The sequence below is a fragment of the Clarias gariepinus genome, chromosome 2, assembly GCF_024256425.1.
Source record: "Clarias gariepinus isolate MV-2021 ecotype Netherlands chromosome 2, CGAR_prim_01v2, whole genome shotgun sequence".
Classification (NCBI taxonomy): domain Eukaryota; kingdom Metazoa; phylum Chordata; class Actinopteri; order Siluriformes; family Clariidae; genus Clarias; species Clarias gariepinus.
The window spans coordinates 15,232,674-15,248,191 of record NC_071101.1 but is presented as its reverse complement, the minus strand read 5'-3'; the positions used below and the strand labels follow the sequence as shown (position 1 = coordinate 15,248,191).

At 42.5% G+C, this 15,518-nt stretch overlaps 1 protein-coding gene across 1 annotated transcript in view; it reads left to right on the top strand.

Moving 5' to 3' along the window:
- gfra4b (GDNF family receptor alpha 4b) overlaps positions 1 to 15,518 on the top strand; it is an 87,073-nt gene that overhangs the window by 65,916 nt on the left and 5,639 nt on the right. Inside the window, exons 4-6 of the mRNA XM_053512700.1 lie at positions 1,526 to 1,871; positions 3,581 to 3,690; positions 13,011 to 13,145. Of these exons, the coding sequence (XP_053368675.1) occupies positions 1,526 to 1,871; positions 3,581 to 3,690; positions 13,011 to 13,145 (591 nt within the window). The remainder of the gene's footprint in view (positions 1 to 1,525; positions 1,872 to 3,580; positions 3,691 to 13,010; positions 13,146 to 15,518) is intronic.

Sequence of the window (15,518 nt, the reverse complement as noted above, 5' to 3'; positions counted from 1 at the left end):
TCGCAGCCTGAGTTACCCCGAGAGCCACTGTTATAAAAAACAAATCAACTCCATTTGACCAATCAGAACTAATCATTCAACAGCATGTGGTACTGGAAAACACGCATGCACACACACAACTACTTGAAATTTCTTAAAATTATGTGTCATTAAAGGAATAATGGAATAATGTTCCTGCAGTAAATATATTTCTCCCACACCATTTAGGATTCTGATAAAGGTTTAGATTTTTACTGTATGTTTAGGATGGGTTTTGGTTTTAGTGTTCTGTAAAGGCAAAGACACTCATCGTGTGCAAACTTATTTACAGTACATATCATTTCCTGCTCATATTTTGCATGCAACATAATTTGCACAATTATTCTTTGCTAATGCATGCAGTGTGCCCCCTTTGTAGGTCAAGATATAATAAAGAGCCAAGTCTTATATCACACACACAAATTTCAAGCATTACATTGGATGTTTCGAAAGTGTTAAGGAATTCTTCAGACATTATTGTGTTAATGATGAAGACTGATTGCTCTCAAATCTCCCATTGTTGGCTGTAAGCTAGAGTCCTTGACGTTTCAGTAGTGCTGGACTTGGGTCAGACTATTTATGTGTTTAGAATGGAAAAAAAAAGTGTATATCAGAGTTATATTAAAACATACTTTAGCTTTCATTCTGTAAATATACAAGGGTGTTCGAGTCAAACCAGGACTTTTATATGTGCAGAAAAACAGAAAACAGTTATGAAAGTAAAAACCCCCTTTAGTTCTCTATATAATCCCCTGCTACACTAATGGACTTATACCAGTGTTACACTAGTGCTTAAATACCATCAAGGTAGAAAGATTTCATAATACGCTGCAGCCATGATCGAACTGTGTACTTCATGAAGATAAAATATGCATGCAATCTAAAATGCAGTAGTTATCTCTACATGTGTTCAGATATCCGTTAACATTTAATTTAAGCTCAAAAATCTAACAGGCCACTGCTGAGAGGGAACAAGGCCAGCCACCTCAAATATGTGTTTGCTTTGTTTTTAAATTTTCTTTTGCTGCAGTACAGTTTTTTTTTTTTTTTTCATTCAGCCTCACTATGAAATGTATTTGCTGACTCTGTTTCATAGCCGTGTTTCTCCACAGCTCTGCAAACACTGAAAAAAGCAGCTCCTCTGAATGATGCAGATAGGCTTTTGGGATAAATATCCATCTGCTAACAGTTTCTGAAAAACCATGAAATAAAAGAACAAAGCAGGCAGATACAAGCGAGAATGATTGATTTTTATTATTATTTTTATTTCCCTTGGGATTAACTGACCTTAATGTCTTTCCAATTTGCCACTGAGATGTTCCGCCTTCCTCTGTTCCATTTTTTTTTCCCTCCCCAAAATGTAGTAAGACCTTAAAGCTGAGTGCCTTAGTTTTGTGTCAACGCAGTATAATGTCAGGAGCAAAGGTTAGGAGTAATTTAATCTCACCTCTGATCACCGCACAACATTCATTACTGCCCTCACTGCTCCCTCTCTAACCCCTTGCAGACTCTGATCTGGGCCTCTCGACGGCCAACCGGTGCCTGGACGCGGCCAAAGCCTGCAATGTGGATGACCTGTGCCAGAGGCTGCGTACAGAATATGTCTCAGCATGTATCAAGCCTTCAGGCAAATCAGGCCTATGCAACCGCTCCCGCTGCAATAAGGCCCTGCGCCGATTTTTTGATCGCGTACCCCCTGAATACACGCATGAGCTGCTCTTCTGTCCCTGCAGCGATATGGCGTGCTCGGAGAGACGACGCCAGACCATCGTGCCTGGCTGCTCATACGAGATGCCAGAAAAACCCAGCTGCCTAACACAGATGAGGAGCTGCAGAGCCGACTACATGTGCAGGTCAGTACACATGAGCCAAGTGTTGTGTAGGTGGGGAAAAAAAAGAGCCAATGTACTTGAACTCTGCTGAATAGTCAGGTAGGACCTTGAATTCTCAATAGGCCTCTAGAGAAAGCAGTAAAGTGTTACTTTTTATTCTTTTAAACTTCTCATCTTAATACTTGGTTAAATAAGCTGCTTGCGGGGGGACACAAATCTTAGAAAGTTTAAAAGTTCAGATTTGTAGTTTGTTTAAGTAAAAAAAAATCATACATTATACATTGCTAAGTAATATGCATTATTTAAATATTGTAAAGGGTCACTATTGTGGTTTATGAAAAGATTTTTGCTCTCACATACCCTGAAACCCAGGTCTTAAAAGAATTTCATATGGATACTTTTACTGTTTTCTTTTTGGCAAACTATTTTCTTTGGCTGTCGTCAATTTTCATCCCATTTTGAATCAAGTTCATGTTCATTAAGAACATCATTGCATACCACACAAGTGACTATTGAAAACACTGTGCCCAGATCAGATATACACCAATCAGCCATAACTTTAAAACCATTACCTTGTGCCACCACCCCATAGCTCTTTGGGGTGTGCTGTGGTGTCTGGCACCAGGAACATTGGAGCAGATCCTTTGTGTGCTGTGGGTTGCGTACTCCCAATTTTTTTGTCCAGTGTATTCTATGGATGCTTGATCGGATTGGGATCTGGGGAATTTGGAGGCTAGATCAACATCCAACCTTGAACTCTTTGCCTTTTAAGCCAATTTAATTCCCCTTTCTCTTTCTTCTTACAAATTAACCAGTGACTAGTGGTACCACATGCAGAATATGATAAATAGTACAACAAAACTTTAATGTTAGTTAGAATGACTGGTGATGAGGTAAGGGATAAACTTTATAAGGACAGAAGCCTTGAAAGATGCTTCTGCATTGCTTTACACTTTTGTTAGTGGATTTTGATTTAAAAAAATCTGCCAAACATAAAATGCAGTTATTACTCTGTCTTGGTCTAGGTGTCGTCCTGAAATACTGTGAAAGAGCCTGTGCATTCTTGTAAACCTTATGGCTATGTCACTGGGAACTAAGTGTTTTTAGTTATGGTCACACTTGGTGAACAGATCAAAGGCATGGACATTCACAAAGACAATTTCATGAACGATACAAAAAAGATGACCCTGATGGTGTACACGCTTCCTGGGAGTCTTCTCTGGAGCCGGCTCTGGCTGTGATGTCTATAGTGACTGGGCTACGGTGCCATGTTTTGGGTGAAAAATCTGCAATATAAAAAGTGTGGATAAGGAACCATGCCAGTCAGGTGGTAGATGTAGAATGGACAGTCCAGTCTTAGATGGCATTGTCCCTTTGAGATGAAAACGGGCTATAGGCTGTGGCTTGGGAAAAAGACATCTGGTCTCTACTGCTAGCCCTACCAGGAAAAGGGGAAGGAGAAAAATTGTTAAATGTCATTTAGGATAAAATTGAATTACATTAAATTGAAGTTCATAAATGTAACTACGGAGACATATCGATGCACCATGCTGTTTCGAAGTCAGCCGTTTTTCTGTGTCAGGAGTAATAATCATGCCTGGAGTGCCTCTCTGCATCGGCCAGCATGATGCCCGCCACTTTCATTATCTCTCCTTAGTGTCTGTGTGCGTGCATGTGTGTATTTTCAGTCTCTATTAACAAAGATCCTGTGCTCTCTGGTTGTCCTTTAGGTCCCGCTTGGCCCAGTTTCAGTACGACTGCCAGCCACAGGAGCAGTCATCCAGCGGCTGCAAACATGGCAACTATGCTGCCTGTCTTGTAGCCTACACTGGCCTAATAGGTAGGTACCAAAAGATGGAGGGATGAGGCTTGACTGGACATGTGACAGAGTGAAAGAGTGAGAGAGAGAGAGAGAGAGAGAGATGTGATTGGCATGTGTAGAAAACCAAAAAATACTGAACAACTAAAGAAAAAACAAGAATGAATAATAAAAAGGACAAATAATAGGTACAGACAAAGAAGCTTTGGTCTGTGTGTGTGCGTGTGTGAGTGTGTGTGTGTGCGTGTGTGTGAAAGATTGAGACAGAATATTTTTTTAAGAGGATTGGATATGAGAGCATCCAAATCCAGTCTGTGAAGTGCAGGAGTTGTTATTGCTTCCTGAAATACCTTTGATGGCGATTGGCTTGAAATCCACCCTGTTTTATATCACCTCTGGAAACGAGCCTAGTTTTTCATGGGCTCTAAAACACAAACCTAGACAATCTTAATGCATTTCAAAAGTGTTGCCACCAGCGCCGCATAGACCAAACCCACCAATCACACGTGCGCGCACACACACACACGCGCACACACACACACATGGGTGGTTTTATTAGTCTACTCACAATTTGAGGAGCATAGAGACACTTTAAAACCTTTTCATGATGCATTCAATAAGAGTTAGCACTCCGGCGTCTCACCTTTCATGTCCTGTCACTTTATATGCACAAATAATTAGTATTTGTATGTAGTACACCAAAGCAAACATGCGGGCCACAAAGATTAGTTTCAAACCGCAAGTCTACAGTAAATGCCCAATCTTGATTTTCCATCTATTTTGCTGTTTACACTGTATGAGCAGTTTGACTCGGGAAGACAATAAACGCCCTTGTCTGATTTTATTAATGTTTGCAAATTATTGTTCTTTGACAAGGTTGTCTATAACAAAATGCTTAATTTGCAATTTGCTTTTTAAAAAAAAAAAAAAAAAACTTTATACTTCCCTGTTTTGAGGAAAGCAAGACATGTACTGTAGGTCCTACATTTTCAAGTAAAAAAGCCGATCGTGAAGAACCGATCACATCACTTCTTCTTGTTACGTAATTAATAAAGTGAGGATCCTTCCTTTGCAACACAACGGCTGTCATAAGTGGATTGAATTTGTTCAGAGGGTTTTCAAAGAATGTTAAAGCCAAGAAAGGGACGTCATTCCAGCAGTGAGAAATTAACGGTATAGTATGTGTCGCGTAACTTCAGCAAAACATTTTGTAAAATAGGACATTGTGTCATTTGCATGTTGTTTAAACATCTTATACACTTAACAAAACTATGTAGGAGTATGCACTGTGGTGTTGCAGAGAAATAACATTACAAAACTTAAAATATGCACAAGTACTTAAAAAAAAAAAAAAACATGAGGTGCACATGCTGTGTGGGAAGCTGTTGCATTTACATCGGCTGGTTCTGTCCCCATTACTGTAAATGTTATAAACCCTATAGAAAAGTATAATAAGATGACTGACTGATGGACCTGTGGTCGGTTAATGCGCGAACAGACATTAAACGATGCATACCCGTATTATGACGGAGCTGTCGTACCACAGGAAAGCTAAAACTGGCAGAGGAGTAGGTGAATGATGCTGCAAACTATAGTTTTGGTGTTACTTATAATGCTTCTCATGACCTTTAGCATGCTTTGTAATTAAAAACACTGTGTGTTTACCATAACTAAATATTACATATATATCACGTTCTGTTCGGCACACCACACAATCATAATCAAAGCATAACTTGGCTGTATTTGTTTATTAAAACTTGACCAATCTATTATTATATTAAGTTGCATATTTAAATCATCAGAAACACAACTAAATATATAAATATATATTTATATAATCCAAACAATTTTAACAATTTTTACCACCCTTGTGACTTAAATAAAAACACATGCACAAAATATTCTTTATCAGTTTGCAATTCTTCTTGCTTCATTTGAGGGGCAAAAAAAGCTTGTATATGGAGTTCTCACTTTGCTATCTTATTATTTAAATCCGACATTAGTCCTGAGCTGGTTTTGTACCTTGTTATATACATTTCAAATCAGAATTTTTACAGTTGAAAAATAAGGCAAGTGTAAGACAAGTGTAAGTAACGTATGTGCCACAAATCCAGTACATTTTATTCTGTAAATAGAGGTAATGTCACACGCCGCCCTGCGTCAGCAGGCTAAAAGGACCCACAAGCAGACACAACAGATCAAACGGAAAAAAGTCTTTAATTGGAAAATATGCTGGAAGCAGATAAAGGGAAAATTAGGCTATATATATATATATATATATATACACATATATATAGATATGTATGGTTTAGTTCTTTTATATTTAATATATATTTAGTTTACTCTAGAGGCGGTCAGGAGTAGGCAGCAGGGCAGGTTGGAAGTGGCTGTGGGCAGAGCTATAGCAGATGAGATTATGCTGAAAGTAGATACGTAGGAAAGTTAGGCAAAATATGCGGTACACTCAAAATGCCACTAGGAATAGGCAGCAGGGTAGGTTAGAAGTGGCTGAAGGCAGAGGTCTAGAAGATGTGAGATCCAGAGCCCATAGCAACAGTGAAAGATCAAAAAGCAGAGCGCTTGCAGTCTTAGACTCACTGAATAAGAGCAGCCAAAAGGAGTCAGGGTGGAGAGCAGAGGCACTGACCAACAACTGAATAAGGACAGCACACACCTGTAGTCCAAACTAGAATGATTCAAGGGGATCAAGACAAGCCGTAGTCGAAAGTGAAAGCAGAGAATCAAAGCCGGTAGAGCAGTCAGCGTAGCAAACGAGTTTAATCCGAGAGGCAAGAGCGTAATCCTGGGGAGCAGAAAAGAGAATCAACAACGTGAAAAACAGGCAGATATACTTGACAAAAAGGCACGAGACAATAGATAATTAGCACGCAATAATTCGGCAAGGGTTCGCTGCCTGAGGGAGAGTTATATAGAGTAGTGGTGAAGAGGCACAGGTGTGCGCAAGCATGAGTAACTCAGGCGGCAAAATGGAAGCCGCGGAATGGAGTGTGGAAGGGAGTTGCGGGAGATCAGGACCTGTCCCGAGAAGCAGGCATTACCTGGCGTACCGTGACAGTACCCCCCCCCCCCTATGGGCGACACTGGGCGTCCTAGCTGGTGCTTTTGGGTGTTGCCAGTGGAAGTCTGATATTAGGGTTGGGTCGACAATGAACCTGGCGGGGACCCAACTTCTTTCCTCTGGGCCGTATCCCTCCCAATCGACAAGGTGCTGTAGGCCACGCCCTCGGCGTCGAACCTTTAGTAGTTTACGCACTGTGAAAACTTCACCCCCGTCAATGAGTCGAGGAGGAGGAGGATGGGGGGGTGGGTTTAACGAACTGTGTACTAGTCGTCTGAGTTGTGAGACATGAAAGGTCGGGTTGATGCGGCGCATAGTGAGTGGTAGGGAAAGCCTGAAAGACAGGATTGATTACCTTGGCGATTGTGAATGGTCCGATGAATCTGGGTGACAGTTTTTTCGAGGTTGTCTTAATGGGGATATTTCGGGTGGATAGCATCACTCTCTGACCTACTCGGTATCTGGGAGCTGTTGTGCGGCCTCGGTCCGCTTGCCTCTTGAAGGTGCTAACGGTTTGTAGGAGACGAGTTCGGGCCTGGGACCAAATCCTTCTGCAGCGGCGTACAAAAGAACTGGTTGAGGGTACCATCACCTTTCTTTCTTGTGCTGGGAACAGGGGTGGCTGATAGCCAAAGCAGCACTGGAAGGGGGAGAGACCTGTGGAGGAGGTCGGTAATGAGTTGTGTGCATACTCTATCCAGGGAAGCGCCTTGCTCCATGTAGTCGGATTACGAGACACCATACACCTCAGGGCTTTCTCCAATTCCTGGTTGAGTCTCTCTGTCTGCCCGTTCGACTGGGGGTGATAGCCAGAAGATAGGCTGGGTGTCGCTCCAATTGATTTGCAGAAGTCCCTCCAGAACTCAGCTGAGAATTGGGGCCCACGGTCAGAGACAATGTCAGTTGGGAGGCCATGCAGACGGAAAACGTGGAGAATCATTAGTTCCGCCGTTTCCTTGGCTGACGGAAGCTTAGGCAAGGGGATAAAATGAGCAGACTTGGAGAAGCGATCCACCACAGTCAGGATGCAAGTGTTGCCCTCAGAGTTGGGGAGACCAGTAACAAAGTCCAGGGCGATATGTGACCATGGCCGACGTGGAACAGGGAGGGGTCTCAAGAGGCCGGTAGGGGGTTTATTGATTGACTTACTCCTAGCACAGGTGTCACAGGCTGCCACAAATCTCAGGACATCATCCTTCATAGAGGGCCACCAGAATCGTTGCTGGAGTAGGTATAGGGTGCGGGCCCCCCCCGGGTGGCAGGCAACCCGAGAGCTATGTCCCCATTTCAACACTTGAGTTCGCACAGAGGCCGGGACGAAGAGACAATCGGGGGGAACGTTGCTAGGGCCTGGTTCTTGATTGAGTGCCTTTTTAACCTGCCTCTCGACATTCAGGAGTGCGGCTGCTACTAGGCAGCGGGAGGGCAGGATTGACTCACTCGTCGTTGGTTGTTGAGGTGTGGAGAACTGTCGAGACAGGGCGTCAGGTTTGGCATTCTTGGAGCCAGACGGTACGAGAGCATGAAATTAAAACGTGAAAAGAATAAGCTCCACCTTGCCTGGCGGGCGTTGAGCCTCTTGGCTGATTTGAGGTACTCAAATCAGTTTTTGTGATCAGTCCAGACTAAAAATGGGGTAGCAGTACCTTCCAGCCAATGTCTCCACTCCTCTAGAGCAAGCTTTACTGCCAACAGTTCTCGATCTCCTATGTCATAATTTCTTTCTGCTGAGGTGAGACGGCGGGAGAAGTACGAGCAGGGGTGTAGCTTTTCATCCTTGGGTGATCGTTGCGATAAGATAGCCCCAACTCCGGACTCGGAGGCATCTACCTCCACCACAAACTGAAGGGAAGGATCTGGGATTGTTAAAATGGGCGCAGAAGTGAATCGGTGCTTGAGGTCAGAGAATGCATTTTCGGCCTGTTCGTTCCAGCGGAAGGGGACTCTTGTGGAGGTTAGTGCGGTGAGGTGAGCTGCCACTGAACTATAATTCCTGATGAAACGCCTGTAAAAGTTGGCAAACCCTAGGAATCTTTGGAGGTCTCGCCTTGAATTGGGAGTCGGCCAGTTTGTGACGGCTGTTAGCTTGGACGGCTCCATCTGAAGGCTAGAGGGAGCAATAATGAACCCAAGAAAGGCCACAGAGCTGCGGTGAAATTCACATTTCTCTGCTTTTACGTACAGTTTGTTCTCCAGGAGTCTTTGCAGGACCTGGCGGACGTGCCGCTTGTGCTCTTCCAAGGAACGAGAGAATACCAGGATATCGTCTAGATAAACAAAGACAAAGATGTTCAAAAAGTCTCTCAGGACATCATTAACGAGGGCCTGGAAAACGGCAGGGGCATTAGTTAGTCCGAAAGGAACCACTAGGTACTCGTAGTGGCCCGTTGGTGTGTTAAAGGCGGTCTTCCACTCGTCCCCCTCCCTTATCCTCACCAGATGATATGCATTTCGTAAGTCCAACTTTGTGAAAACACACGCCCCTTGCAAGAGCTCGAAAGCAGTAGACATGAGAGGAAGGGGATAACGGTTCTTGATGGTAATGGCATTAAGCCCACGATAGTCAATGCAGGGGCGAAGGGACTTGTCCTTCTTATCCACAAAAAAGAAGCCAGCTCCTGCGGGCGAGGAGGAAGGTCGGATAATTCCTGCCGCCAGTGATTCGGTGATGTATTTGTTCATGGCTTCCCTCTCTGGAGCCGATAGGGAGTACAGACGTCCCTTAGGGGGGGTGGATCCTGGAAGGAGATCAATGGAGCAATCGTAAAGAAGGGATGTTCAATTTCCTGGCTGTTGCAGCACAGATCAAGTCCTGGTCTGATCCAGAGTCAATGAGGGCTTTTAGTGGTTGAACCTTGTTACTCCAGATGATCATAACTGGTAGTAAGGGGCGTTGGCTTGGGAGGTTTGTGTGAGAAGGGCCCTCCAAGGCTCCCAGTTTCAATGTGGGCCCCCTCCTTTTACCGGGCATTGGAGGCGGAAATGGCCTGTTTGTCCACAGTAGAAGCAGGCCTGTCTATCCCGCCGACGTTGGCGTTCCTCGGGAGAAATTCGGGCTCGGTCCACCTGCATAGGCTGGTCAGGTGAATCAGCAGTTTGTGGGGGGGACATTGGTGTGGTCCTTACCAGGGGTGGTGTGCGTTCTCTGCGCCTGAGCCGGAGACGTGCATCGACGCGCCCCACTAAATCCATGAGCTCATTTAGGCCAGAGGGGAGCTCTTGAGAGACCAGCTCATCCTTGACGGTTTCGCTTAGTCCATGAAAAAAAAATTCAAACATGGCACACTCATTCCATCCACAAGAGGCCGCCAGGGTGCGAAACTCGATGGCATAATCATAGGCTGATCGTGTTCCCTGACGGAGTCTTAGCATCTGCCCAGCTGCCTCCCGGCCTAAAAGGGAACGGTCAAAGACCCTCCTCATTTCATTGGTGAACGCATTGTAGTTGGTGCAGCATGGGTCATCAGCGTCCCACAGCGCTGTTCCCCACTCACGTGCTTTTCCTGAGAGGAGGGTAATAATATAAGCTATTTTAGAGCGTTCTGTGGGAAATGTTGAAGCCTGTAACTCTAGAGAAAGGGAACATTGCGAGAGAAAAGATCGGCAGGTGCCAGGTTCTCCATTGTATGACTGAGGAGGGGGCAGGCGAGGTTCCCGGGGAAGAGGGAGTGGAGCTGGAACTAAGGGAGATGGAGTCTGCAGTTGTTCGATACGAGAGGTGAGTGCACTGAGGGTGTCCGCCATCGACCTTAGATTCTGATTAACCTGCTGAATCTCCCCTTGGTGTGTACTGAGGAGAGAGCCCTGTGCCTCTACGGCGGTCCTAAGTTGTCCTAACTCTGCTGGGTCCATGCTTGGCCGAATTATTCTGTCACACGCCGCCCTGCGTCAGCAGGCTAAAAGGACCCACAAGCAGACACAACAGATCAAACAGAAAAAAGTCTTTAATTGGAAAATATGCTGGAAGCAGATAAAGGGAAAATTAGGCTATATATATATATATATATATATATATATACACATATATATAGATATGTATGGTTTAGTTCTTTTATATTTAATATATATTTAGTTTACTCTAGAGGCGGTCAGGAGTAGGCAGCAGGGCAGGTTGGAAGTGGCTGTGGGCAGAGCTATAGCAGATGAGATTATGCTGAAAGTAGATACGTAGGAAAGTTAGGCAAAATATGCGGTACACTCAAAATGCCACTAGGAATAGGCAGCAGGGTAGGTTAGAAGTGGCTGAAGGCAGAGTTCTAGAAGATGTAAGATCCAAAGCCCATAGCAACAGTGAAAGATCAAAAAGCAGAGCGCTTGCAGTCTTAGACTCACTGAATAAGAGCAGCCAAAAGGAGTCAGGGTGGAGAGCAGAGGCACTGACCAACAACTGAATAAGGACAGCACACACCTGTAGTCCAAACTAGAATGATTCAAGGGGATCGAGACAAGCCGTAGTCGAAAGTGAAAGCAGAGAATCAAAGCCGGTAGAGCAGTCAGCGTAGCAAACGAGTTTAATCCGAGAGGCAAGAGCGTAATCCTGGGGAGCAGAAAAGAGAATCAACAACGTGAAAAACAGGCAGATATACTTGACAAAAAGGCACGAGACAATAGATAATTAGCACGCAATAATTCGGCAAGGGTTCGCTGCCTGAGGGAGAGTTATATAGAGTAGCTATATAACTCAGGCGGCAAAATGGAAGCCGCGGAATGGAGTGTGGAAGGGAGTTGCGGGAGATCAGGACCTGTCCCGAGAAGCAGGCATTACCTGGCGTACCGTGACAGGTAAGAGATCAACTGATGGCACGGTGGCTTAGTGGTTAACACTTACACCTTCAGGGTCTGGGTTTGATTCCTACCCAGGGTCTGTGAGCATGGAGTTTGCAAGTACTCCAGGTTCCCCCCACCGTCCAAAGACATTCAGATTCGGCTAAATGCCGTTCCCAAACTGCCTGTAGTATGTAAATAAGTGTGTATATGTGTGTGTGCCCTGCGATAAAGTGGCACCCCGTCCAGGGTGTACTCCACATCATGCCGTAAGTTTTCTGGGATACACTCCAGGCCCCCTGTGACCCTGTATACAGGATACAGGTAGGGTGTTTGTGAATTAATAGTTAATAAAATTTGGAGAAGATGAGATAACCAAGTGAGGAATAAAACAGTGGAAGTGGTGTACTCTTTATGCCACAACAATTATCCAAACAATAATAGTATTAATGATTAAATAAGGACACGTTATACTTTTGATCAGTCTCTGCTTGTCCAAAATGTTGTCCTATTTCTTTCCAATTGTCTAAAATGAAACCGATTAAAGTGCAAGTTGCTGCATATTGCTAAAGTTAAGGTTGCAACCAGAGTGAAAAAGCTGTTTCTGTGGTAACAAATGAACAACTCTAATAACAGGAACAAGATTCATCACTTAAGAATAACTCAGCAATTAGTGCTTCTGACTTAATGATGTGGATATTATGAAGCTTTATCACTTTTTTTTTCTTAAAGGATTTATGTAGAATCCTTATAGGAAGTTTGTACATCCAAGCAAGTCTTAATGAACATTTTTTTGTTGTGAGTGTGCTGTGTTTCTGTTTTACGTTTAGAATCAGCGTGAAGAGTCCATCACTGTAGTAAAAATCAATGCCTTTAATCAACATTCATTAATCGTACATGGTTTTATACACTCGTATCAGTACTCACCGGTGTAAAATTATACGAGTTATTAGTTAGAACAGTGCGTAGCTTTGCCTAATTACAACTCCAGGGCCTGCGGTTGTGATCCTGTCTGCACAGAGTTTCACATGTTCTTTTCATGTTTCCTTTGGGTAGTCTGGTTTCCTCCTACTGCATTAACACAGGCCAGATGGTAAATTGGATATGGTAAATTTCTCTTCTCTGGTTGTGTATGTGTGTTTGTTATGTCCTGGAATGTGTGACTGGCATTCCATTCAGAAAGTTTTCCAAATCACTGCCAATTTTCATGGGATAGGATCCTGATCCAACTCGACCTTTTACTGATACACCAAGAAAAATGAATGCATGAATGCATATCCATTCTAAATGTGGTATATTAAAAAAAATTACTATACACATCAAATGATTGGATTTGGCTCAATGTTTGTCTGTAAAAGAAGAAGTCTGTGAAAGTGTGTATAGTTTGGATAATTTCGACAAGCTCCAAAAATCGTTTGTCTTTTTACTTTTGTGATGTCAGAAATGACTGTTCGTCTAGAAGAAAAAGTTCTACAAAAAAAGTATGTCTTGTGTGCAGGCAGTCCCATCACTCCTAATTACGCGGACAACACCACATCCAATGTGGCACCGTGGTGCACATGCTCAGCAAGTGGCAATCAGAAACAGCAATGCACAGAGTTTCTGGACTATTTCACCAACAACATCTGTCTCAGTAAGTCTCCCATGCATCCTAGTGATTATTATACTCACTGAAGCCTGATATGTCTATATTACAATCACCAGTGATGCCACATGTGTCCAATGAGCTCATCTGAGCACTGCTGTAATCAATGATGTGAGGTTATGACTGTCCAGCGACTTGAACATTATCGGCGTAGTTACATTAATATGTACATCATCATCTGCTGATCAAAAATGACAGAAATACATTTTAATTGCTTTTTGTACTGGAAATTTGCAGCTGCACTCTGGTTTCTCATCAATGCACTGATGTGAAAAATATACGCATTATAACAACAACCATATTGCATTCATAATTATGACAGAACAACCTTGGTGCAAGCTAGCGTTCGCTTTAAAATCTCAAGTGTGGGCATTGTAATGGCATATTTGTTTAATGAGCTGCTATAGTAGAGAGACTGTTGCCCTTCTTTGCTTTCCATTGCTGTGCTGAGAGATGTGATGACTGCCTTTGTTTAACAAGTATGTTGACGAACATGTGTGCAGATTAGCAAAGATTATCTTTGAAGTGAAAAGTTTTGAATGCTTCCAGTGAGACAAGAAGATCTGATATGTTAGGATGAGTTGCAGGTGAGTGAACAGTAGGCGTTAGGTCTGCTTTTAAAAAGCAAAAAACTTGAAAAAGAAAAAACACACAGTGGTTTACAGTATATTCATAACACATTATAAGTTTAGTAGGTAATGATTCCATGTATAATTTTTTATGCACTCTAAAACTCATAAAGCTATAATCCAGAAACACCTTAGGCAATATGCACTGAACAAGAACCTATGCATTCATTCAGGGTATGCTTAAATGCATTTACAAGGAATTATGTAATTATTTATACGAAGGCACTACAGTTAATAGCAATGATTACTTTGTAATATAAAGTGTTAACAGTCTTATTATATTATATATATATATATATATATATATATATATATATATATATATTCCTGATTTTGATTGCTTTCTACCCTGTAAAACAATGCTGAAGCATCCACAGTATGTAATAACCTCCTTCGAACAATTAATATAAGATGTTTCTGCTACTGTACTTATGCTCAGTAAATCCTTCCTAACGGCTCCAATCTGAGGTTCTGTTTGTTAATTAGTGATTTCTGAGGCTGTTGACTCTTAATGAACTTCCCATCAGCAGTGGTAAGTTTTGGTCTTGCTTTCCTGGGATAAGATCCAGTTCCATCATGGTGCTTGATGCATTTTGCAAATGCACTCGACAATACTTTTCTTGCAAAAACTATTCCAGAAGAGCTGACCTTCACGTCTTAAAATAACAACTGACTGATATTGTGGCTTAATCACATAATGCCATGTGTTATTTCATAGTTTTGAAATCTCCAGTATTGTCCTAAAATGTAGAAAAGAAATCACTTTTTCAAAAAACCTTCGACTGGTATTATACAGTAAGTATATATTAATGAAAGGATGGATGTACTGTACAGTATAATCGCCAATACCAGTGAAACCCAGACCCACTTGGTAGCATGCATGGTATGTTTACATACACAGTAACTTGACTAGATTAATTTCAATGTAAAGCTTCTAAGTATAAGTTGGCTTAAACTTATACAGTATGTAGTATTACAACTTGAATATATTAACTTCCATCTTTTATTCCGTAAGTGTAAGTGTAATTTCCCCATCATACATACAAGTGCATGGTGAGAAATCTCAAACGAGCAATGTTGGTGAGATAATTGGTGTACTCCTGGAGCTGTCCTGGAACACTTGAGCTCGCATAGGGCTCTCCTAAAACTCATCACCTCTTCTACTTAATCCAGGAGAGAGTTGGCGAGATCGAGGGGAGCGTTGGTGAGAACTTCTGTTAGGGGTTGTTGGACACACCTGCCTCTAGCATCGCTGTCCCGTTTCTCACATGTGATGCTCTCACCAAGCTATCCTGGAAGTTGCAGGCTTCTCGTTGGAAACTCCTCACCTCTCCTAGTACCTGTACGAGCGCGTCACATTATCACTCTTCACTTAACCACGAGATCAGAGTCGGAATCATGATTTTCTTGCCAAAATAGCTCTGAAATTTCTCATAAGCACATTGAAGTGCTTTTTTTTAAGTAATCTTCATTATCTGTGGACTTAATATAAAAATAAAATTACATTTTCTGTGTCTTTACTTAATGCTGTACTACTTTTAGTGCCTCATTGCTACAGCAGAGCTACTGTACAGTAGTGATGTCTGAAAGTCCTTTTTATGATGCATTTAATTAATGTTTGTGATGTATAAAAAAGTATTACGATTGCTTTATGCCCCAAAAAAGTATGAAAAAGCAGCAAAAAAGTATGCACAAATCATTATTTAGATACAGTTTAATGCTACTACAATAA